General features: G+C 41.8%; 1 protein-coding gene across 2 annotated transcripts in view; it reads right to left on the reverse strand.

Moving 5' to 3' along the window:
• edar (ectodysplasin A receptor) overlaps nt 1–26214 on the reverse strand; it is a 67327-nt gene that overhangs the window by 19090 nt on the left and 22023 nt on the right. The window contains exons 2-4 of one of the 2 annotated variants that reach the window (XM_080197906.1): nt 22344–22410; nt 10785–10910; nt 2300–2481 (exon numbers count right to left, since the gene is read on the reverse strand). In XM_080197906.1, the coding sequence (XP_080054032.1) occupies nt 2300–2481; nt 10785–10910; nt 22344–22394 (359 nt within the window). In that variant the 5' untranslated portion in view covers nt 22395–22410. Of the gene's footprint in view, nt 1–2299; nt 2482–10784; nt 10911–14799; nt 14872–22343; nt 22411–26214 lie in introns of those variants that run through there. The other variant, XM_080197907.1, reaches the window with a different exon arrangement.

The raw sequence follows: 26214 nt of genomic DNA on the forward strand, positions 1-26214 counted from the left end.
TCTCAGCCAAGCATTCTTGGGTAAGAGCGTTTGTAGCTTTTTCTCACATCCTTTTGTTATAGGACTTATTGTTGAGTAGAGGAGCATGCCATGGTGGGGGTGGGGGGGGGGGGGGTGTTATCTCTGAGATAGATCGCAGGGGTTTTGATTTTCCAGATAGCATTATTTTGTCATCAGTGATGACCCATTTATTAGGACACCACTGGCATTAAAACAGCACCAACAGGAAATATTTATGTCAAGTAAAGTAAGAGGAATGTGTATAAGATGTTTTTTGCTGTTCAAGTATGCATCTATTTTAGACACTACTTATATTCTAAAGCTGACCTCTTTAACTAACCTTTCAAAAATGTCCCTCATCCCAACTGTTGTTCAAAAAATCTCTGAGGTGCCATGAATCATGAGCCATTTAAAAGCCTACATAATGCCACGAAAATTGTGGAGAACCAGGACCTGCCTATCCCTGCTGTGGAGCCAGACAGATTGGGAGAGCAGGGTGCAGATTTGTGACCCATACCCTTAACCTGAACTGGTGAAAATTAGGTTTGCCAGGAATGAGGTTGGGTTTGGGTCCTGACTACCATTTTTACATCTTCAGGGATGACCCCTAACTCCATGAAAATCCAGGCCAATAGTATCATCATTTTCTGTACTTTCTCCTAAAATGCCAAAGGCGATCTTACTGGTTCATCACACAGGTCAATCAGCCTGTGGAAAGCAAAAAAAAATTGGGTTCACACCCAGTTTCTTGCCTCTCGCAATATTTACCAGCCTTGTTAAGCTTGTGTAATCAGCCTCACGCCCTGATTTTAATATATACAAGTTAATTTAAATATGATTAGTGAGCCCAGGACACGATTGTGGAGGTCCTCACTGGCAAGGATCATGTATGGTCCTCACCAACAGGAACTTGACATGATGGACTCACTGGTTGGACTGGATGCTATTGAAGCTATTGGAGACAGGGGCAGGCAATGTCTCTCAGGCAGTGCCAGCCTGGGATGCTGGCAGTGTAGCCTAGCACCCTGACACTGCCCACTGGGCTTGGTATTGCCACTGGCGTCCTGGCCTGCCCACTGAGCATTGGACAGTGCCAAGTGATGGGGACTAAGGGGAAGGTGTGGTGCCTCGTGAGTGGCAGGGCTTGAAGGGGAGGCAACATTGGGGGCTGCACATTATGCATCTGGGATCACCAGGGTGGCAATCAACTGGGGATCATTGGGAATTGGGAGTGGATCAGCAATCAGTGAAGGGGGGCTGCAATCAGTGGTGGCGATCAGGGGTGAGGGAGTAACAATCTCTCAGTGCATGGTGTAGTCCTGACACATTGTGCTAGGAGATCATGGCACATGCACAACAGCACCATCTAACAGTATGCAGCTGGCTTCCTGACATGAATAGTATCTGTTCACTCCCCTACAGGTGAGAATCACACTTTGCTTTTTTTTTCTAGTATCATAAGATTTTAATCTTTCACCAAAAACATGGGTCTGAAATCCTCCCGTTTTCACACTCTTTCGGCCTGTTTTTGGTAAATTCATCCCCAAAATCTTCCATCCTTATTTGACCTCACCTATATGTGACTCCACGCTAACAACAATGTGAATGACTCTCAACTATCCTCTGAAGAGGGCTCACAAGGAATTTACTTATATTCAAGAAGACAGCTTATTTACACCTTCTCAAGGAGAAGTAAAGATGGGCTTTAACTACCGGTCTAGCCTGTGAATTAATGAATAAATAAACAAAGGAAAAGCTCAGTTTGGGATAGCTGCAAAATTAAGATGAATTTGAGAACAGGAGGAAAAGGCATATCTGATCAAATCTTCCATGGGTTCACTGTCCTTTTCCACAGTTACAATGAAGAATGACTCCCAGCTGAAACTAAATTTTTCCAGTATGTTTCGAGCATCTATCATACATCCCTCTGTATTCTCCTGTGTGGCCATCATAATTATGCAATGGCCTATTTTGCATTTTACTTCAAGAAATTGAAATAGGATCAGTTTCTTTCATTGCCCCAAATATCATTTCATGCTAATGTGAAAAGTAGAATAATGAAGTACATACTATACACATGGTGAAAAGACTAACACCTTGTGACAAATAAATTAATTAAAATCCTTAAAAAGGATACTAAGTAAATGACTTAACCACCCACTGCTAAGCCATCAAATGTGGCTTTCAGAAACTTCTTAGTCTGTAATGAATCTCAGAAGTTGAGAATGATGCCAATATTTTCTGGTTTGGACTGCTAGCCTCCCAGAAAGAACAGCAAGTTTTAATAAATGACACTTACCCTGGAATACAAGGTCCACATTCTGCATCAATCTCTGCAGTGCCTGGCGTCAAGACAGTGGCTCGAAAGAAACCCTCACAATCTTTGTGCCTTCTGCAAATCTGATATACACCCTTTGAGAATTTGCCAGGCTGGCAAGGCTGGCAGCTATAGGATTCATCCTTAACTCCATATCCACAGTTCTAAAAAAAAACAAATTTATTAAAGGCCATAGGTGATTTGTATTAAAAATGTGACTTGCAATAGTCTTCACAGTAGGAGCGTGACGCAAGGGGCAATTTCAGTAAAATACAGATCCATGCTTATTCCATGTGTGTGGCACTGATGACCATGAAATCAAGAAAGAAAGAGTTTGATTTTTCCCTCCATTACAGTGGCAGTACGAAGTTGTTAAAAATGATTTAATTTGGTGAGGGACGTTTTTAATCTGATTCAAAACAGGCACATTTTTTATTATTTTAGACACATTTTTGGTACTCTGTCTCAACATTTCTTTTTTAAAAGTCGTGGCCGAATAAAGTTTCAAGAGTTGCCTTCCACAGCTAGGATTAAGGATATCACAAAGCACCCTGAAGGGGGAGGTTGAGCAGCCAGCAGTCATGATTCACATTGGTACCAATGACCTGCGCTACTTTCAGAGAACAGAGAGTTCAGGCACAGGCAAGATATAATCCCTTAAAAGGGAGAAGTATGGAAAACAAATCCAGAACTTTCTGTTGACCAAAAGAAATAAGAACATAAGAAATAGGAGCAGGAGTAGGCCAACTAGCCCTTCGAGCCTGCCCCACCATTCAATAAGATCATGGCTGATCTGTCGTGGCTCAGTTCCACATTCCCGCCCTCTCCCCATAACCCTTAATCCCCTCTCTTATCAAAAACCCATCAACCCGCGTCTTAAAAATATTTAGCAAGGTAGCCTCCACCACTTCAACGGGCAGAGAATTCCAGAGATTCACCACCCTTTGAGTGAAGAAGTTCCTCCTCAACTCTGTTCTAAACCGGCCCCCCTTTATCTTGAGGCTGTGCCCCCTAGTCCTACTGTCCTTTCTGAGCGGGAAGAGTCTCTCCACCTCTATCCTATCCATCCCATTCATCATCTTATACATCTCAATGAGATCTCCCCTCATTCTTCTAAACTCTAACGTGTACAAGCCTAATTTATTCAGCCTCTCCTCATAGCTCAACCCCCTCAACTCCGGCATCAGCCTAGTAAACCTCCTCTGCACTCCCTCCAAGGCCAAAATGTCCTTGCGTAAGTACGGCGCCCAAAACTGCACACAGTACTCCAGCTGCGGCCTCACCAATGCCCTATACAGCCGCAGCAAGACCTCCCTACTTTTATATTCAATCCCCCTCGTGGTGAAGGCCAGCATCCCATTCGCCTTCCTGACCACCTGCTGCACCTGCAAGCTGGGTTTTTGCGACTCATGCACAAGGACCCCGAGGTCCCTCTGCACCGTCGCCTGCTGCAGTTTTTCGCCACGTAAGTAATAGATATTAAAAAGTTTATTTATTAGTGTCACAAGTAGGCTTACATTACACTGCAATTAAGTTACTGTGAAAATCCCCTAGCGTCTGTTTGGGTACACTGAAGAAGAATTTAGCATGGCTGATGCACCTAAACAGCACGTATTTCAGACTGAGAGAGAAAATGGGAGCGCCTGGAGGAAACCCACGCAGACGCAGGGAGAACATGCAGACTCCGCACAGAAAGTGACCCAAACTGGAAATTGAACCTATATCCCTGGTGCTGTGAGGCAGTAGTGCTAACCACTGTGATAAAAAATAAAATGTGTTCCCAGGTGTTCTGGCCCTGAGAAATACTACCTCCTCTATTGTGCATGGCTGCCATCTGTCTTTAACGTTCTACTCCAACAGGTATCTCCTGCCACCTGGGCTCACTAAGTGGTACCAAGCTGGCATCCAGCCCAAATAGGGATGTGGGGTTAGGACTCAAGAATCATCTGGGTGCCTGATTTGAGAATCAAGTTTGGACATTGGAATTTCTATTGGCAAAAGATCTCCTGGTCTTTAAAAAAAAAACTTTCTGATTCCTTGCATTGAACTTGAAAGCTATGCACTAATGTGCATCTGACTGTTAGGCCATTGACCATTAAAAAGGTAAAAGTTGCTGCCTGTACCTCTTCTTGTTTTGAAAAAATGGCATGTCACTGCCTGCTTCAATTCATTGATGCATTGAGTTATCGTGACATTGCTGTTTTTGCATGGTAGATACAATCTAAACCTGCTGCAGTTTATTAGTGCTAGTAATTGCAAGTGCCTTTAAAATCATGGTACGTGTTAAAGACTATCAACCAACCCTGCTGGCACCAAAATTTGTCCCAGATGCCCTCTTTCCCTCATTACATTGTTATCAGCTTGCATTTTTAGCAATTTAGTGAATAAAAATTTAGGGCAGGAACAAGTGCAACTAAGGATAGACATCATAGTGTCCTGCCACAGCAGAATGTGGCCCATAGAATCCCCAGAGTGCAGAAAGAGGCCATTTGACTCAACAAGCTTGCTTTGACAACAATCCCACCCAGGCCCTATCCCTGAAACCTCACGTATTCCCCAGACTAAGGTGCAATTTAACATGGCCAATCAACCTAACCTGCCCAACTTTGGAGTGTGAGACGAAACTAGAACACCAGGAGGAAGCGCACACAGACTCAGGAAGAATGTCACCTGAGACCGGAATTGAACCCAGGTCCCTGGCGCTGTGAGGCAGCAGTGCTAACCGTTGTGCTACCATTGTCTTGTGTATAATTAATTTCCTTCTTTCTTATTTAGTTCAAGTCTTTTAACATGTTCCTGGGCTATATACAGTTCCCTTGCTGTTTCTGGTCTTTACTGCAGTGTGTAAGAACTTTTTTTCTGTTAATCTCTCTTTAACTTCCTGGGCTCCAGTTATCATCTCCATACAGCAATGGACTGTGATTAGTAACTTGTGTGGAAAGCCATGATGATGAACCCGTGTTCCAAATATGCTGCACTCTGCAACATACCAACTGATGACCTTTGATTAGAAGAACGACAACATTTATGTCCAGTGAGTGACGTTTTCTTTCCTATGGCTAATATAAAGCTCTTATGTCACTTGTAAAATATTATGAACTTTGTTGCATGAAAATATTTTCTGATCATTCTTGGTTCACCTTCCCAAAGAAGTCTGAATGTATTGCATTTTTTAATGATTATAAAATGTTCAAGTTTTATCATGAAAATCTCACTTCTGTGTGTAGATGCAAACTTAAATTCACTTCATTAATCTCGGCAGTGCTGAATCTCATTTTTATGGCTCTTTCTACAAGTGAATGCATCATTGATTATTCAATGTAGTTTAATAACTTGTAATATTTATCAGAGAATGGACACGATTCATCTCGTAAATTGCAATAAATTGTCAATAATATTAAGTGAAAATAATTTTTACCATTGAAATGTTTAAAAAAGTACATCAGAAGTTATCACTACTGGCATCTTTTTTTGCTCGCATGATTGAATCTCTTTGAAGATGAGACCAGTGTTCTTTTTGTGCTGACATAATTCTAAATTGGCATGCTGACACGATTCTAAAATAGGTTCCAGTAGAAAATAACCAAATAAATAATAAAAACAATATTAGAAAATAGCAATAGCCTTGAAATTATGCTGTGGGATAAATGTTTACTGCATTTATCAGTTCAGCTCTCCTATTTTAGAGCTATTGACCTGTTTACAATAAGTAGGTTAATACCATGACTAAAATATAGAAATACATTAAGCATCTATAAATTATTATTCTAAAACATACATTTAAAGTCAATAGTTTTGCAAACGATCTGATTCTTTTCAGTGTATCTTTTTAATCTAATGAAAACTTCATAACTTGGTTCACTGGATGGAATCTTGCCTCTGAATCAGAAAGTGGTGGATTTAAATCCTGGTCCAGAGCTTGAGCAGAAATGCTAGTTTGGCATTTAGGTACACTGCTACTGAGAGTATCGCATTGGTGGAGGTGTTATCTTTCAAATAACAAGACTAAAGAATTTTTTAAAAATCCCATGACAGAAAGAGTAGGGAGTTTTCCAGTGTTGTCAAAAATCCTTCAACAAGTATCACCATTTAAAAAAATGAGTGGATCATTCATCTCAAACTATAATGTTTTGCAGAAAAGACTGATGGATTAATTAACTGTGAGCTTGTTTTGGACATGAAAGGCATAATGTCAGTGCAGAAACAGCATTGGTCACATCTTCAAAAAGATTCAATCATGCAAGCAAAAAAAAAATGCCAGTAGTAATAACTTCAGATCTGGTTTTAGAAACATTTAACTCATAAAAAAAATCAATTTATATTATTGTCAATTTATTGCAATTCACGAGATGCAATTTTGACATTGCATATGGTCTAGGGAATTGCAAAGAATCTTCAGTTGTGTTCCTTCATTTTTTAACACAGGAGGCAAACACCCTGAACTCCACACAACAGTTCACCAAACTTTTCCAATTTCAGACAATGAAGTTCTTTTTCTTGTAAGCAAAATATTATTGCCACATTTAATTCTATTTTTTAAAATAAGGGGCTAGGAATTTCAGCCAGCAAGACTTCCAGATGTTTTGAAGAGTTTAACCAGAAGTTGACCTGAATGAATACTGTAACACAAATGTGATAAATTTAAACCTGGAATTCATTACAATGATTCCAATCTCAGAATACAATTATATTTAATTATAATGTGAGTCAAGCTTGTTTGGTTGTAAATGTGCCAGCTACCACTGTTAATCCTTATAATTACAACATTGCAAACACTGAATTGTAAAATAGAGCCAAGGTTATAGCCGAATGTTCACATAAAAAAGGCAACTAGAAGGATTAACTTTAATTGACACTTTTCTTTCTAACCCTGGTAAATGGCAATGTTAAGAGGTGGCCCAGCATGTCCCAGTAGCAAGAAGAGAAAGCTTCAAGAGGCAAATCATCTCAGTTGATAAGTTACATGTGGTCAGCTCAAGAGCAGTATTTGAAATCCTGAAAGCATGGCAATGGCATATTTCCTAGATCAAAGAGATAAGTGCAGGAAAATGGAATTAGCATGCCTTTAATGATAGCTATCGTCAGGGCAGGCTCAAAGACCCTTTTCTGCATTGTGTGTCTCTATGATTCTATGACTAAGAGATGGTAATGGGCAGGTTAAGTGCCAAGGGAAGCAGGTCTTAAACACTGAAAGCAAAATAAAATCTATTCCAATAAGGGTTCATCACATTCCACTCAGGTTACATTAAATTTTAAAAAACGCAATGTACAAAAATACTAAAACAAAGAATAGGAAAGGCCAACTGGCTCACTAAATCTGTCTTTTCTGTCACGATGCGACTTAAGCAAATCTTGACTCTTATCCCCCAATGCCTCACACCCGCACCTCCCACCACACAACATTTAAGAAGCATTTAGATGAGCACTTGAAACACCATAGCATACAAGACTACGGACCAAGTGCTACAAAATGGGATAAGAGTAGATGTGTTTGACGGTCAACACAGACATGATGGGCCGAAGGGCCTCTTGCTGCAATGTGAAACGTTATATGACTCTATGGCAGCCTGCCAAAAAACAGCATTCTCTTGGGAGAGGCAAGAAGAGGAACGCCCCAAGCAATTTAGAAAAAAGTTCCTCTTCCAGTGTTAAAGGCAATCAAACAAGTGCATGGAGACCATGGTGGCTGGGAGATATATTCCTAGTTATGACAGCCAGTCAGGAACTTGTCTCGCCTTTGTCTGAGTATTTGCAGTGTATCTGCACTGGCTCTATCTCAACAAATTGTTCCAAACTTCAGTAATTCTCTGCATGATGAAATAGTTCAAATACATAATCTGATCAAGATCCATTCGGCGAAGATTATACTTGTCCACTTTTACGTACTTTAAGCTATCAAACTCAAAAAGACATGCACATGAACAGGTACAAATCCATTTACTTAAACAGAGCTCAATCAATCTGAACTTTAGGGTGTTGCTATAAAAATATAATTTTGCATTTATAAAACATTGGTATTGTGGTACCTAGTTAACAATCCAGTTGCCCTCTTTTGAACCGTTCTTCTGATGTTTCTATATCACTCACAAGGTGAGGAAACTGAACTAATACTCTAACTGAGATTTAATTGAGGCCTTAATTACAGTAACAATATTGTTAATTCCCAGGCCATACACTACACTCTGCTTTTGCAGCAGCCTCACAACACTGACCAAGGGTTTTCAGAGCTTTGCATATAGTACATTAACATCTAAGTCTAAGTCTTTCTCCCTCCCAACAGGATGGGCAGAATTTTACATTCTCCACAATGGTGGGTTTGTAGGCTAGTCAGGTGGGGGCGGGGTGGTGGGTTTGTAGGCTAGTCAGGTGAGGGCGGAAGGTGGCAGGGTGGTGGGTTTATAGGCTAGTCAGGTGGATGTGGGAAGTGGCGGTGGGGGGGAAAGAATGTGTTGGGAATATGACATTGCGTTGATGGGATTCCCTCCAGGTTCCCATCCATGCTAACCTCACGTTGATTTCACATAGTCAGAGTCTTGGATGGGAAGCCCGCTTTGCATCAATTAAGATCCTTAATTAGCCAATGGACACTTAAGGGCTATTTCCCATCCAGCTGCAATTTTTAGGCTGGCAGGTGGATAAAAGCTCGGGGAAGGGGTGGCGGGGGGTGGGGGGGGGGTGGGGGGAAGAGAGGGCGTTGAAAATAAATAATGTTAGATCTCAGGTGGGAAAGGGGATGCCTCCATCAGAAGCTCTCATCTGACTGGGGCATCTATCCCTCAAGGTCTGGTGACCTCTGGACTTCCCTCACTCCCTAGTCTAAGCTCTGAGACTCTGACTGGTCCCTTCACTACTCAGGCTTTCTCTTACCTTCCCAGCTCTCAGATCCCAGGCACTTACCATTTTCCCTGGTTCCTGGGACTTGGTCTCAAGCAACTCCATGCAGAGCCTCTTCCATGATGTGGAGATGCCGGCATTGGACTGGGGTAAACACAATAGGAAGTCTCACAGCACCAGGTTAAAGTCCAACAGATTTATTTGATAGCAAAAGCCACCAGCTTCCGGAGCACTGCTCCTTCGTCAGGTAAGTGGGAGTTCTGTTCACAAACAAGGCATATAAAGACACAAACTCAATTTACAAAATAATGATTGGAATGCAAGTCTTTACAGGTTATCAAGTCCTGAAGGTACAGACAATGTACCTTCAAGATTCTCTCCACTCACATTGTCTGTACCTTCAAGGCTTGATTACCTGTAAAGACTTGCATTCCAACCATTATTTTGTGAATTGAGTTTGTGTCTTTATATACCCTGTTTGTGAACAGAACTCCCACTTACCTGGTGAAGGAGCAGCGCTCCGAAAGCTAGTGGCTTTTGCTACCAAATAAACCTGTCAGACTTTAATCGAGTGTTGTGAGACTTCTTACTGTGCCTCTCCCAGCCACTGCAGCACTGCTGCTGGAAGTACTGAGGAGCTGCTGAAAGATCTGATTACCTGGAGGCTCTCCAAGACAGGACTTCCTCCTGAGTGAGGAGTTAGAATGCAAACAGACAGTGGAGCTGTTGGAGTCAGTGGGAATATGTTTCCTGCCAACTCTTCAGATGGTGTGGGCTCCTAAAAATTCAGGCTCTGGAATTTACAACTCCGTCGTGCACAAACTTGTTATGAATTCTGCTGATGCCTTGACCTGAGAATTGATAATGATGATGACAAGCAAAAATCTTAATGCAAATCTCTATAGGACTCCACCAGCAACTGGCCCCAAGTGGAAAATTTTCCATTACAAACAAGATTCATGCCACAAAAATGCAATTGTTTCTTTATCCTAGCCCAAATCATACTGCCAACCCCACAGGACAAGTATTAAGTAACCTACAGCCTATTAGATGGCACTTTATCGAAAACATTTTGAAAATTGCAGTCAGTTGTATCCTTTTCTTTATTGATTACTGATGGCACTGACACAATGCAGGGATCTAAAGGCTTGTGTTAGAAACTGTTGTCAAGAAAGTTACTGATGTTTATTTAGTTCATGAGTTTTGGTACTTCATGTAGTTGAAGGAAACATGATACCAAAAGTGTAAATCTGACCCGGAATTTATATCTGAGGTATTGAAGTTGGAAATATGAAAACAGAGATAAAAACCACAGTTCATAACATAACTCTAGTTTAACATAATCTTTGAACTAGAGAGACTCCTTTACAGTCTCACTAGATGGATGTACAGATCAGTTTAATCAATGGATGAAAAAATCAGGAGCAAATTAACTGTACTGACCTCTGATCTGTGTTCCCATCTAGTAAGATTCTTTACTGGAGTAGGAATTTCAGAGTTTGTTTAGTGCCCTATTTTATCAAATGCAAGATTATATTTTTATGGCAACTTTCTAAATTCACTGATACTGTGCTTCAGAAGTTTTCAAACAAAAGTTGTAAGAAAAGCATTATTTTTTCTAAATGCAACTTACCGAAACAGGTTCTTCACCTGACTGACACTGAGGACAGGCTTGGCAAACACCAGTAGTCTGATTAAAGTATTCATTTTCCTCACATTCTGAGGAGTAGTCAGCAATAACTGAAGAAGTCAAGGATACCTGACATGTAAGGATAGATTGTTAACAGATTGCTAAATGTTCCCAATACCAAAATATCCACATTAGTTTAAGCATTTATTTCCACAAGGAAATAAACTTGCAAGTAAAAAAAAAATTACTTTCCAATAACTGGTGCCATTACCCATTGTGTGGTAGGTAATAGGGCCAGTAATTTCTATTCTTGTGTCTACTTCTGTAAGCAAAAATGGACCATGATTTAAAAACAGAGATATATTTGTAATCTACAGACAAGTGAGTCTTTGGTTAAAAAATACTTGCCTCAGGAAATCGACTCAAATCTTCACAGAAGCTCAGTTCACCAATCTAGTGCTGCATTTATATGCCTACAATCCTGGTAATAAACTACTGGCTTTGAGATTTATGTTAGAGCTCATCTTGTAAATACCTTTTGATCATTATTCTACTTGAATAATTACTGGAAGTGTTTTAAAAATATTGCAAAACAAGCAATACAATATAGAATTGGTGTCAAATCCATGACTGCACCTCAAAAACACTACTGAAATTATATCACTGTGACGACAATGACACTTGGCTCTCATAGCAGCATTGTCAAAATGAATGCTTTTAACTAATGTTTATATGGTGCTTTTAACACCAGAAGGAAGGACTTGCATTTACATAGCACTTTTCATGACCACCAGACATCTCAAAGCACTTTACAGCCAATGATTTATTTTTAAAGTATAGTCACTGTTGTAATGTTGGAAACACAGCAGCCAATTTATGCACAGCAAGCTCCTACAAACAGCAATGTGATACTGCCAGATGATTTTTTATTGTGATGTTGATTGATGGAAAAATATTGGCCAAAGATACTGGGATAATTTGCCTGCTCTTCTTCAAGATAGTGCCATGGGGTCTTTTACATCCCACCAAAGCAAGTTTACCATCTCATTCGAAAGACAGTGCTCCAACTGACGTATATTTCCATTGAAATATCAAATCAAGCTGGAGCTTGCAGATCTGTGAAAACATAACGGACTTGATTTTAAGCCTGAGGACACAGGTGGGTTTTGAATGAGTTCAAATCTTGCCCCAAAATGCCTGTGTTTGTGATAATGTATCTGCTAATTGTTTATAGGATGGCTTAATGTGAGAGGAAACCAGAAAGCCACCTTTTTTCAATTAAACCCGTGTAAATAACCATTCTGGAATAGAAAGAATCATGCATTCTATCTATACCACATGTTTCTTATTTTAGTGTATGGTTTTGAGAAGTTTTTTTATAAAAATATTTTTGCTATGAGAGTTTGGTAAAATTATATTTTATAATTACAGTTCATCAAATTTCTGGAAAACTAACAAGTGGCAATGAAGATGGTAATGGGTAGCCTGCAGAAATCAGGGTACTGTATAGGATTAAAAGGAAAATTATCATTGGAAGTTAGCCTGCTAATTAAAACAGGCACAGATCAAAGTGGGGAAATGCAGAAGGGGAGAGAAAACAGGACCTGTAGGGAGCTGAAAGTCCTTGCAAATAGCAGAATTGATGCAGCATTAAAATAAATAATCACTTTTCTGGGTGTTTAAAGGATACTTTTGCATTTTATGTTTCCAGCACATGAGAGCACTTTTGGGGAATTCTGGCGAAGTGGTCAACAGGACCTAGAGGATTCCCCATCCATAGGAAACCATAAAATCGCTATAGTACAGAAGGAGGCCATTCGGCCCATCAAGTCTGCACTGATTCTCTGAAGAGCAACTTAGTCAGGCCCATAACCTCCCCACCCTATCTCCATAATCCCACACACTTATCATAGCTAATCCACATAATCTACACATATTTGAACATAAAGGGGCAATTTAGTATGGCCCATCTACCTAACCTACACACCTTTGGACAGTGGGAGGAAACTGGAGCACCTGTAGGAAATCCACGCAGACGTGGGAAGAACATGAAAACTCTAACAGTCACCGAAGGCCAAAATCGAACCCGGGTCTCAGGTGCTGTGAGGCAGCATTAAGGGAAATCATCTTGTGTCTGCTGACATTGATTCTTGATGTGTGCTTCTGGCAGGTGCATCACTGAGCTGAGAGTCTGAATTTACAACATTTCCCTCCTGCAGCACAGTCATTGGAACACAAGGTTAAACTGAATTCAAAAACAAAGGTGACCCAAACTGAGCTATTATAGGCCAAATTGCAGGTAACTAATTTTTCCAAACTTTCCAGTAGGTTTTGGGTGAAATTGGTCTTTGCCAGGAGGAAGAAATGAGCTAAGGAATTGGCAGTTCACTTTAGACCACGTCCACCTCTCCTCTATCGACTTCAATGGAAAAGAAAATTCTATGCACAGTAAAATTAGCTGTCAGTTCACTATCAACCTGTTTTGTGCTCCTGGCAAAAATTCATCCCCTTTGCATGTCCCTTAAAACAAAGGGTAGGTTTCAGGCACAGTGATGAGACAATTTTGGTGGTCTGCATCTATACACATGTGTTTCCCAGTCTACATAGCTAGAGGGAGTATGACCACAAAGAAGCTCTGACAAACCAGCTGCCAAATTGGATATTTGGTTTTGCCAATACATGAATATAATTCCTTCAAAGTTTTATTTACAAAGAAATCCATTGTGTGATTTGCTATCAGCAAAATAAGTACAGCATGAAAAGTCAAGATCTGATACGAAAAAAGAAAGACCTGCATTTAGACAGTGCATCTCATTATCTCCGGATGCCCCACAGCAATGCGCAAGTAATTACATACTTTTTGAAGAGTAGCCACTGTTTCAATGTAGGAGAGCTCACAGTTTACACAAAGGTAAATTTTACAAATTCCCACTTTTGGGAGCAAAACTCCAAACTAGAAGTGCAAACGAGTATAAAAAAACCTATACACTACGCTCACATTTAACAGAGTCCCATTTTTCATTGCACGAGGTAACATGTAGGAACTAAAAAGTATTTAAATGTACTGTGAAACTCAACAATATTTTCTCTTCAATATCATGAATGTACATAAGATATTTTTCTGCACTGTAGGAGTCTCTGATTCTATAGGTTCACCTGCAGGAGGCATTGTTCCAGCAGGCACATGATTTTTAAAAAATCAGTAAAAGGGGCAGCATGGTGGCACCGTGGTTAGCACTGCTGCCTCACAGAGTCAGGGACCTGGATTCGGTTCCCAGCTTAGGTCACTATCTGCGTGGAGTTCTCATGTTCTCCCCATGTCCTTGCAGGTTTCCTTCGGGTGCTTCGGTTTCCTCCCACAGTCCAAGGATGTGCAGGTTAGGTGGATTGGCCATGCTAAATTGCCCCTTGGTGTCAGGGGACTAGTGGGGTAAATACATGTGGTTAGGGGATAGAGCCTGGGTGGGATTGTGATTGGTGCAGACTCGATAAGCCTACTTCTGTACGGTAGGACTCTAAACATTGGTGGATTATGGGGACCAATCCTAAGCACTGAAGACAATTGGCCGAATTCTCCAACCTCACCTGCAGCTGGGGTTCTCCAGTCCTGCTACACTGAGTGAAGATTTGGTTGAGCACCAAATTCTCGCTGGCAGCGGTGGCAGAATGTGAACGGCTGGAGAAATCCTGCCAATATTTTTCAAACCTGTTAGAAAATTACTGAGAACGCACAGCGTTGGCAGAGATGCATTCAAGAATGCACAGCACAGTTCAAAAAAGGACAGAATTCTCTTGGTGCCGAGACTAACATTCATCCCTCAACAAATACCATCAAAACAAATTCACTGGTATGTATTTAATTGGAGTATGTAGGATCTTCCTGTACACAAATTGGATGCCATATTTCCCTATAAAATAACAATCTCAATATTTCAAAAAAAAATTGGCTGTGAATGTGTATTAGAATTTCAGTTTTTGAAAAACATCATATAAATGTAAGTTTCTCCTTTATACTCACCCTTGTGGTGTGATTCATGGACTGAAATTTCAGGATGTCTTGAAGACAAGAAGGGAACTGTTGCAAGACCCCGGGGGCACAGGAATTCTGCTGTCATTCCAAATCAGGAAAATTAAGCTACTTTACGCAGTTGCTGAGAACTTGCCAGGTCTGGAAGATTGGATTTTCAAAGGGGCTTACTGGTAACATGCTTTCTAAAACACACCAGCTATACAGTGACGAATGCAGACTGGGAAACTAATCATGGATGCCCCTAGGCATCGTCCCAGCCCCATTAAAAGGTTAGTGGGGACTCAGCTTTTAGTCGGGGGTGTCCTTGGTGTAGCAGATGTGGCAAAGAGTGGGAAAGGATTGACATACGCCTGGCATTGCAGGAGCAAAAGAGCAGGGTGCAAGACTGCCAAGAACAGTTAAGCAGCCAGCTGTCCTGAAGTAAGGTTCCAGCTGGCATTGGGGGCACAACTGTCAGATTTTGGGCCCAGCTGCAATGGAAGGGTAGAACTCCAAGAATTAGGTGTGTGCAGGAGGGGAAGGAAGAGCAGAAAAGAGAGGCCATTCCTTCAACATAGGATCTACTAACAAAGGCATGACCAAGAACCAGTACCGCAGGAGATGGCAACTCTCCAAGCACACAGTCGCTGGTACCTGTATCCCTCATTGCAGCAGCACTGATCCCCATGACTTGGCTGTGGCTATCAAAGTCACTGTGGTCTTCAACTTCTTCACTTCATTCTCTTTCCAAGAATCATCTGTGCACCCTCCTGACATCTCAAAAACGGTTACACACCACTGCATCTCACAGGTCACAATGCCCATTTGCCCAAATTGGACAGCATAGTCATTTAATAACTGACACAACCTTGCAGAGGGTATTGGGTTTCACCTCCATTGCTGGATTCCCCCAGGTACAGCACATCATCAATGGCACCCATGTGAACATTAAGGCATCCATGTGACAGTCCACTCAGAGTCGTCAACAAAAAGGGGTGTAGGACAGAAAGAATACTCCCTCAGTGTCCACATATATGCTTGCTTTCCTGGCCACTGCTATAGCTCTGTTATCCTCTGCCAGTCCAGGCTGTCCTAGATCTTCACTCCAACCTCTAAAGTGTAAAGACAGACCTTACGGGTTATCAAAGAGATAGTTATGGACCTGTCTACAGGAGCCCTAGACATGTCATGGATAAAAACTCTGTCACATGTTCAACTGGACAACCATTGAGGAGGCTGTCAGGCCTCTGAAGATGCAATTCCAATGCCTGGACCAATTGGGTGGTGCCCTCAGATACATTACTGCAAGGGTCCCAGTCATTGTAGCAGTCTGCTGCACTCTACTTTTGCCCTTCAGGAAGATATTGACTTATAGGATGGTGAAGTCTTGGAAGGAGTGTGTTCATTGAGGAGAGCAAGAGCAGGACATGAGAGAGGAGGAATTTGAGCTGGAGAAAGATGACACTGAACAGGGGAATGCCCCTGCTGCACAACAAGATAACAAGAGCACATGAATGTTGGACCCTTAGAGGGTGAGAGGGGGGATTTAGGGGTGGGAGATGAGGAAATGGCTGAGGCCTTAAATAAGTTTTTTGCCTTGGTCTTCACGGAGGAGGCCACAAATAGTTTGCCGGATATTAAAGATAGAAGGATGGTAGGAGTTGAGGGCCTGAATGCAATGACTGTCACTAGAGAGGTAGTGCTTGATAGACTAATGGGACTGAAGGTGGACAAGTCCCCAGGACCGGATAGAATGCATCCCAAGGTTCTGAAGGAAATGGCAGAGGTGATAGTGGATGCCTTAGTAATTATTTTCCAAAATTCACTGGATTCCGGGGAAGTGCCGGAAGATTGGAAAACAGCTAATGGTACGCAGCTGTTTAAAAAAGGTAGCAGACAAAAGGCAGGGAATTATAGGCCGGTTAGTTTAACGTCTGTAGTTGGAAAAATGCTTGAATCTGTCATCAAAGAAGAAATAGCAAGGCATCTAGAAAGGAATGGTTTGATAGAGCAGACGCAGCATGGATTCATTCAGGGGAAGTCATGTTTGACGAATTTATTGGATTTCTATGAGGATGTGACTAGTGCGGTAGACAGAGGGGAACCGGTGGATGTGGTGTTTCTAGATTTTCAGAAGGCGTTTGATAAGGTGCCTCATAAAAGGTTGCTACAGAAGGTTAGGGTGCACGGAGTTGGGGGTAAGGTGTTAGCGTGGATAGAGGATTGGTTGTCTAATAGGAGGCAGAGAGTTGGTATCAATGGGTGCTATTCTGATTGACGGTTGGTGACTAGTGGAGTGCCGCAGGGATCGGTGCTGGGGCCTCAGCTATTTCCTATTTATACAGATGATCTGGAGGAAGGGGCTGAGTATAGGAAATTTGCTGATGACATGAAGATGAGTGGAAAAGCAAATTGCGTGGAGGGTGTAGAAAGTCTGCAGAGGGATCTGGATAGGCTGAGCGAGTGGGCGAGGACCTGGCAGATGGAGCATAATGTTAGCAAGTGTGAGTTTATCCACTTTGGCAGAAATAATAGTTGGGGGGATTACTATTTAAAGTGTGAAAAGCTGCAGCATGTTACAGTGCAGAGGGACCTGGGGGTCCTTGTTCATGAGTCGCAAAAACCCAGACTGCAGGTGCAGCAGGTGATCAAGAAGGCAAATGGAATGCTAGCCTTTATAGCGAGGGGGATAGAATATAAAAGCAGGGAGGTCATGCTACAACTATACAGGGTACTGGTGAGACTGCAGCTGGAGTACTGTGTGCAGTTTTGGTCGCCGCACTTGCGGAAGGGTATTTTGGCCTTGGAGGGAGTGCAGAGGAGGTTCATGAGGCTGATACCGGAGATGAGGGGGTTGGACTATGAAGAGAAACTAAATAGACTGGGTTTGTACTCGTTGGAGTTTAGAAGGATGAGGGGGGATCTTATAGAGACGTATAAGATAATGAAAGGGATGGATAGGGTAGAGGTAGAGAGATTCTTCCCGCATAGAAAGGATAGCAGGACTAGAGGGCACAGCCTCAAGATAAGGGGGGTGCAGTTTAGACCGGAGTTGAGGAGGAACTTCTTCACTCAAAGGGTGGTGAATCTCTGGAATTCTCTGCCCGTTGAAGTGGTGGAGGCTAAATATATTTAAGTCATGGGTAGGTAGGTTTTTGACAGACAAGGGAATTAAGGGTTATGGGGAGAAAGCAGGAAAGTGGAACTGATCCACTTCAGATCAGCCGTGATCTTATTGAATGGCGGAGCAGGCTTGAAGGGCTAGATGGCCTACTCCTGCTCCTATTTCTTATGTTCTTATGTTCTTACATGGAGACAGACTACAGAACCTAAAAAAGTGAGAGAGGAGAATCCAGAAACAGCAGCACCTAGATGAGTGAGCAGGAGAGAGAGAGCATGCAGAGACAGTCAGCAGCACCTAGATGAGAGAGAAAAATTGAATGACAGGCAGCAGCTTCTATATGAGCAAATGGGAGAAAAAGAGTGCATATGGAGACAGACAGCAGCTTCTATATGAGCAAATGGGAGAAAGAGAGAAGGACTGAGAGACAGACAGGATTGTTGTACAAGGAGAAATTGAGGAGACTGGTCCTGTCTTCTCTAGAGTTTAGAAGAATAACAGGTTGATCTGACTGAAGTACATTAAATTCCAACACATTCAGGCAGGGTAGATGCAGAAAAGATGTTTCCCCTCTTTGGGAAGTACTAAAACCAAGGAACAGTCTCAGAATAATGGGTAGATGAGACAGGACTGAGGCAAGGATATATTTCTTCACTTAGAGACTGGTGGATCTTTGGAATTCTTTACCCCAGAGAGTTCCGTCATTCAATATATTCAAGACAGAGATTAATAGATTTCTAGATATTGAAGACATCAAGGATAGTGCGGGAAAATGGCATTGAGGTAGAAGATCAGCCATCATTTAATTTAATGGTGAAGCAGGCTTAAGGGCTGAATGGCTTATCCCTGGTCCATTTCCTATGTTCCAATGTTCCTAAATTGGGAATTTAGTCAGCTTCTCACAGGAGACAGACCAGAAAATAAAGCCAGCTCCTATTTCTAGGTTCCTTGGCAAAGATTTAGCTCCAGGAGTATTATGGGACCAGAGTGTGGTTTCTAATACTACAGTCATTCCACCACAGAATCAGAGCAGGCAAGGGGTGGACAATGGAAGTGTCCATTGACCTCGGGTGGGAATTTCTAGTCCTGTTCTAGTCTTAATCCCGCCCATTAATATCTCTGGCTGTCCTGGAGCTGCAACCTCCGTTGCCTTGCCTACTACTTTGGCAAGAGTTAACTTCTCTAAATTCCACCCTTCTCTCTTCCCTCTTCACTGAATGTCACCTCTCGATTGAGAGAACATCAGTCTCTCACCTCACTTGGCATCACCCCTAAATGTCCACTTCCTCGCAAGCAAATCCTTGTCATCCTTTTGTCTTACAGGAATTCTCGCGTTGTCAAGAATATGGCCGAGCCAGGAAGTCCGTCTATTTGTTGAATAGCTTAGTCATGCATTCCACCACTTGGCCAAATCACCACGGAGATAATTTTGTTCTCTTTACTACCTGTGTCTAGTCATGCCTACTGGTACCTTCACCTTTCACCTCACTTTCTTCCAATTTGTTCTCTTCAATTACTCTCTTCTTTCCCATTGCTTCACACCCTTAGTCTGGGTGTTAAATAACTTCTCATTGTTAACTCCAGCAACCTTCACTCCACCATCCTGTCATCGCTTAACTTTTTGCCTTGCTATCCACCTTAGTCCCACACTTCCCATGGCTACCCCTCAATCTTTCCAGCTCCCATATGCCCTCTGCTGAGTTCTATCACCACTGCTCCCTTATCCCTTTTACCACTCAGATGCCCAACCTCAGGAAAACAAGAACAAAATACTGGGTATCCTGGAAATCTGAAATAAAAACATGAAATACTGGAAAACCTAACCAGTCTGGTACTATCTGTGGGAGGAAACATAAGAACTAGGAGCAGGAATAGGCCATCTGGCCCTCTCGAGCCAGCTCTGCCATTCAGTAAGATCATGGCCGATCTTTTTGTGGACACAGCTCCACTTACCCGCCCAATCACTATAATCCTTAATTTCTTCATTGGTCAAAAATTTATCTATCCTTGCCTTAAAAACATTCAATGAGGCAGCCTCAATTCCTTCACAGCTTAGGGAATTCCACTGATCCACAAACCTTTGTGTGAAGAAGTTCCTCCTCAACTCAGTCCTAAATCTGCTATCTTGAGGCCATGCCCCCAGTTCTAGTTTCACCTGCCAGCGGAAACAACTTCCCTGCTTCTATCTTATCTATTCCTTCATAATCTTATATGTTTCTATAAGATCTCCCCTCAATGTTTTGAATTCCAATGAGTATAGCCCCAGTCTACTCAGTCTCTCCTCATAAACCAACCCTCTCAACTCTGGAATCAACCTAGTGAATCTCCTCTGCACCCCTCCAGTGCCAGTATATCCTTTTCAAGTAAGGAGACCAAAATTGTACACAGTACTCCTGGTGTGGCCTCACTAACATCTTATACAGTTGCAACATGACCTTGCTGTTTTTGAACTCCAACCCTCCAGCAATGAAGGACAAAATTCCTTCTCAATTACCTGCTGCACCTGCAAATCAGCTCCTTGTGATTTTTGCACAAGGGCACCCAGGTCCCTCTGCACAGCAGCATGCTGCAATATTTTACCATTTAAATAATAGTCCATTTTGCTGTTATTCCTACCAAAATGGATGACCTTACATTTACCAACATTGTACTCCATCTGCCAGATCCTCACCCACTCACTTAGATTATCTATATCCCTTTGCAGACTTTCAGCATCCTCTGCAAACTTTGCTCTGCCACTCATCTTAGAGCCATCTGCAAATTTTAAACACACTACACTTGGTCTCCAACTCCCAATCATCTATGTAAATCATAAACAATTGCAGTCCCAACACTGATCCCTGAGGAAAACAGTTAACATTTCATGTGCTAACTTATATTTGTTTGGAACCGAAGAGAGGTAGAAATGTGATGGGTTTTAAGATGTTGGAAAAGGGAGGAGGGTTGGATAGAACAGAAAGGAAGGTCAAGGATAGGTTAGAGATGGGGAGTTAAATTGCGAAAGATGTAATTGAGCACAAAGCCAAGGCAATGGTGATGGTTGCAGTAAAGAAACAGAGTGAATGTCGATGGCAGAATAACAGGCATGCAGTACTGGGATCAGCACTGCTGCCTCATAGTGCCAGAGACCCAGGTTCAATTCTGGCCTTGGGTCACTGTGTGTGGAGTTTGCACATTCTGTGCATGGCTGCATGGGTTTCCTCTGGGTGTTCTGATTTCCTCCCACAATCCAAAGATGTGCAGGTTCATGGGGATTAGTAGGGTAAATACGTGGTTTACGGGGATGGGTTTGGGTGGGAGACTCCCATTGGAAAGTTGGTGCAGAGTTGATGGTTGAATGGCCTGCTTCTGCACTTTAGGGTTTCTACAAACTCTGTCATTTTCCAGTTTAAGTATTATGTTAACTTGTCCTTTTCTTTAATACAGTTAGAACGCACAATGACACAGTATTGGCACTGCTGCCTCACAGAGCCAGGGACCTGGGTTCAATTCGAGCCTTGAGTGATGGTCTGCGTGGAGTTTGCACATTCTCCTCAAGTCTGAAAGACATGCTGGTTAGGAGCGTTGGCCATGTTAAATTCTCCCTCAGTGTACCCGAACTGGCGCCGTAGTGTGGCAACCAGGGGACTTTCACAGTAACTTCATTGCAGTGTTAATGTAAGCCTACTTATGACACTAATAAATAAAACTTAACTGAAAACTTTATGTCTGCATGGGTTTCCTCTAGATGCTCCAATTTCTTTCCACAGTCAAAAGATGTGCAGGCTAGGCAGATTGGCTATGTTAAACTGCCCCTTAGTATTCAAAGATGTGTAGGTTTGGGGAGATTAGTGTGGTAAATCCGTGGGGTCATGGGGATAAGGCAGGGTGTGGGCCTGGGTAAAATGCTTTGTCAGAGAGTCAATACAGACTCAATGGGCCGAATGGCCTCCTTCTGCACTGTAGAGGTTCTATGATTCTATGATACCATGTGTCAGACACAAGATAAAAATACTACACTTCTTAGCAATAATAAAGCATTTAGGCCTTCATGGACACACTACCTGAAACTTGATTAAGATGCAAGAATTACCTCAATAGTATTTTGTTTCATTATCTTCCTAATCATCTCTTTGTTATAATTACATTATCATTACATTACTTGGCTAGTCTTTTAGCTGTGCTTTTCATTACAGGCTGAAGGAGGTAATAGCACCACCTTGAACAAGGTTTTCAATTCTAGTTTTCAAAATCTCAGCAGGATTTCTGGTTGGGCCCATAGTGGTCAACTGATTAGCTGCCATTTGACAGGACTGGGTTCTGAATAATGGAATTCCAGAATTCATAGTCTGACACTTCCTTGAAGTCAAGGATACAAATACATGGCCACAAATTATCGAATTGCAGCCAAATATTATTCTCCAACATATCTAAATTTAGTTTCCATACTTACTAATACAAAAGGAAACACGCGTGTCCACCAGCGTGCCTTGCAATGTGACATCTTTCTATTTGTTCACCTGTAACACAACCAAAATGTATGAATAAAAGTGTCTCTTCAAATCTGTTATACTTTAAAATGTAAACACTTTTTTTATACTACGGTCACTGAGCAGGTTGGCTTGGATAAGATTTGTGCAGGAAGAAAATAATAGGTAAATGTTTTTAAATCTACTGGAATGTATTTTTCAACTCATGACGAGCTCCTTTTAAAAAAAATTGCTACTTCTTCTATCTCAAACTTTATTTCAACAAATTTGCAAAATGTGATGGACTTGAGATGTCAAATTTTACGATCAGTATTACAATTTGAGAAAATCCTTTTCAATTATCTTTTCTGTAGTTGGAGTAGACTGGTACTGTAGATTAAACAGTAAATATGGGAAACATGGATTGGAGTTTAATCCTGGAGACGGTGGTCTTGCTGGCTAGTTAGAGGTTGGCGAGAGCTCCACCTTGCCTCCAGTGGTGAAGGCCCACTATATTAAGTAGTCATCATTGGGCCTTCCATAGGATTAAGGACATCAGGAGCAGAAGTCCAGCCTATTCAAGCACTGCCAGTCAGTCAAAGACTGGCAGTTACTCATTGTAGGCAGTGCCTCGAGGGCAAAGGCAGCTGCCAGCAATGCACTCAGTGGAGACCCAGGATCAAAGAGGGATCCTAGGCTAAAGGGGAATGAGGGCAGTAAAGGTGGTCATGGGGTGAGGATTGTGGGAATGGGCATAGAGGCAAGATCAGGAAAACAGCTTTGAAGGGACCTTCTGGTTCCTGATGCCAGAACGCTTGATTAGACATTGACTACCAGTAAGCAAGGAAGCCCCCTGACAGCCCATATGCAAACACTGGTTAAATGCCAATGGTAGAAGGATGAGACCCCTAAGTGGGCATCAACTGCCCACTTGAGTGCCTCAATTTAGCATCCAGATGAGAAGACAGTCCATGTGCTTTCCCACCCTAGACTTAATTTGGTGGAGGCAGGAAAGCTGCATGGTCCCTCCACCACCTCCAAATGGACCACCAAGAGAATTTTAAGTTAAACTCTGGGACAGGCTCACACCCAGTGGTGGATATCCCTCCCACTAGAGCTGCTGGCTAATTAGAAGCTGGCCGCTCATCAGCCCCACTGAGATTGTCAATGAACCCCAGGCAAAGGGTGGAATGGGGGAATGGGTCATCACAGGAGAGGAGGTCAGGACAATCAGATGCAAGGGCAGTGAATGGCTTTCAGTGACCTCCCTGACTGGCAGGTCCCTTGATTGCGCACTGTGACAGCATTTATTCAGTGGTCTTCGGGAGGTGGAGGAAAGCTGCGCGTCTCCCCTTTAATCCCAATACCACCAATAAATTGCTGTGGGCTCGGGGATAATGGGTGTCAACTGACTCATTAATGAGCCTAATTCACACCTCACCACTGACAGCTGGGAATCCTATGTCAGCCCTTTCTCCCCTCTGATTTAATCAGGAGAGGTTTAACTGCTGCTGGGAGGTGTTAGCCTCTTCCACAATTCAGTGGGCCTGGCCACCATTCTTCTTACTCTAACTAACTGGATCAAATTCTGGTTTTATGTCTTTGAAGATACACAGCCGTCTTTGTAATGTATAAGAGAGCACAATGATAACATCAATGAAGCAATGGCATCAATTAATCAGATGAGAAGTCACACGATACCAGGTTATAATCCAACGGGTTTATTTGCCATCACAAGCTTTACAAGTATCACTCCTTTTAGAAGCAGCGTTCTGAAAGCTTGTGATTTCAAATAAACCTGTTGGACTATAACTTGGCATTGTGTGACCTCTGGTCATGTCCACCCCAGTCCAACACTGCCATCTCCACATCAATTATTCAGGTAATCAACACAAAGGGGCATATTTTCTAGTACTATATTTTGTTAAATTTACTATTTAACTCACTGGAGAACAAGAAAAGCAGGAAAGCGGAACCTGACTTTTCATCCATTTCTGCCACTGTTGAATCCTGTTCTCTAAAATGTCTAAACAGATTTTTTTCTTAGTCAGTACTGTTAAGCTCTTGTTAAAGGCTAGTGAAGAAAAATGGTGTGCAAATCACACATTAAAAATTATAGTTAATGTTGTTGACAAGGGACAAGATTTTGAAATATTACCAAATGCATGACATAATAAATGCTGACAGCTTCCCACTCCGGTCAGCACTTGTTAAAGAAATTTAATTTTTATTGGCAGCCTCCAGTAGTCCATCTAAAGGTCACTGGCTAGACCGTGCATGTGTAGATTTGGCTTCTCTGGAAACAGCAGGCCTATTGATTACACTTTGGACAACCATGTTTTAGGTAACACAAAGCCTCCAACAGGTGTGGGCTCCCTAAATGGTTAAGTGCTGAACATGGACACCCGTGTTTCTTTTTTTACAAATTAGTTGGGTGGTACATTGCTTACTGAGTGCATTCAATTCCCCCCACCATTTTGGATGCATAGACACTGATTTTACACAGCAGCACCGCCATCGAATTTCATGCCCTCAAATCTAAAAAAATGGTATTCTTACTGGTAAATTATCTGCATCTCACCATATCAAAAACAGTAATTGCTCGTTACAAATTTTAAACACAGTCAATGCACTGGAAGAACTAACTGTCAACAAGTCACATTCTGTTTGTACTGAACCAATTCCAGTTGTCTATTGCAGTTCCAATTTCCCAAGAGCTTCAGTAGACAGATACACACATATAACTTGCCAAATAATTACTAATCTATTGACCATCTCAATTTTCTTGTACAATCATCAGCTTCCAAGTTGGTGGCACACAGAGTAAGAGGCACTTCAGTGATACTGGTTTTATTCAATATTATTATGTGGATTAGACATTTTTCATTTCCAGGTGCACTATCCTTGCTGGTGTTACGAACAGCAATGCGAATAAAAGGTCAAAATATTGCAAGCATTTCTCACTAACTACCATTTTCCCAACAACCTATGTACCTTGAGATGAAGAGTGTCTGTGTTTGGAGTGAACAAATGGAAACAGAATTACTTAACATAGGTGTTCTTCAATTTATATAGCAGAGTGTAATAAAGATTCATATTTTAAAATCATTTCCTCCTACATTTAAAAACTGATATGTGGAAGACCTCAGAAGTTCACTTGGTGCATTTTTGTGAATGACTGCTAAGCAATGATAGGTAAAGGACTACCACTGACCACAAACTGTCTCATCTCCTTCAATTCATTTTCCAGAATGTCAAGAGTTGAAATGGTGAAATGCTGCACAAAAATCCAGAGTCCAGTGCAATAGAAAGGGCAGAATGAATCTAAAATCACACTTCCAGATAATTCCTCCAGTAATTTTTGCTAACTTTCATAATAAAATATTCTTTCTACCATTCTTCTTTTTGTATATAATGGTAAATTATTGTGATTATTGCAAGGAAAAATTCAAAGAATATTTTGATTCTTGTAACTTTCTCTATTCTTCAAACTATAACTTGTCAAAACAATTTACTCCAAATGATTCTTGCCTAAGAATTGTTTTATTAAACTTTAATTAAAGGATTCAATGTGTCCCAGTTTTTGCTTTGGTAAGGATCAGCTCTTTGCTGAAACTAGGCAAACCATTTGTTCTTTGCAGCCAGTTAAACCAACCATTCAAACTTCTTGTGTACCAGCCAGCTACTCCACCAGTCACTGCATCTACCTGAAGGGAACATAATTGAAATTGCTTCATCTAACCATTTGCAAAAGACGAGCAGGATGTCAGCCAACGAGCTCTGACATGTAGCCCACCCTAGCTGAAACCAAAGCAATTAGCTATGGCTCATCTCCAAATGTGCAGAGCAGGAAAC

The sequence above is a fragment of the Carcharhinus amblyrhynchos genome, chromosome 10 (assembly GCF_965287045.1).
Source record: "Carcharhinus amblyrhynchos chromosome 10, sCarAmb.v2.hapA, whole genome shotgun sequence".
Lineage (NCBI taxonomy): Eukaryota > Metazoa > Chordata > Chondrichthyes > Carcharhiniformes > Carcharhinidae > Carcharhinus > Carcharhinus amblyrhynchos.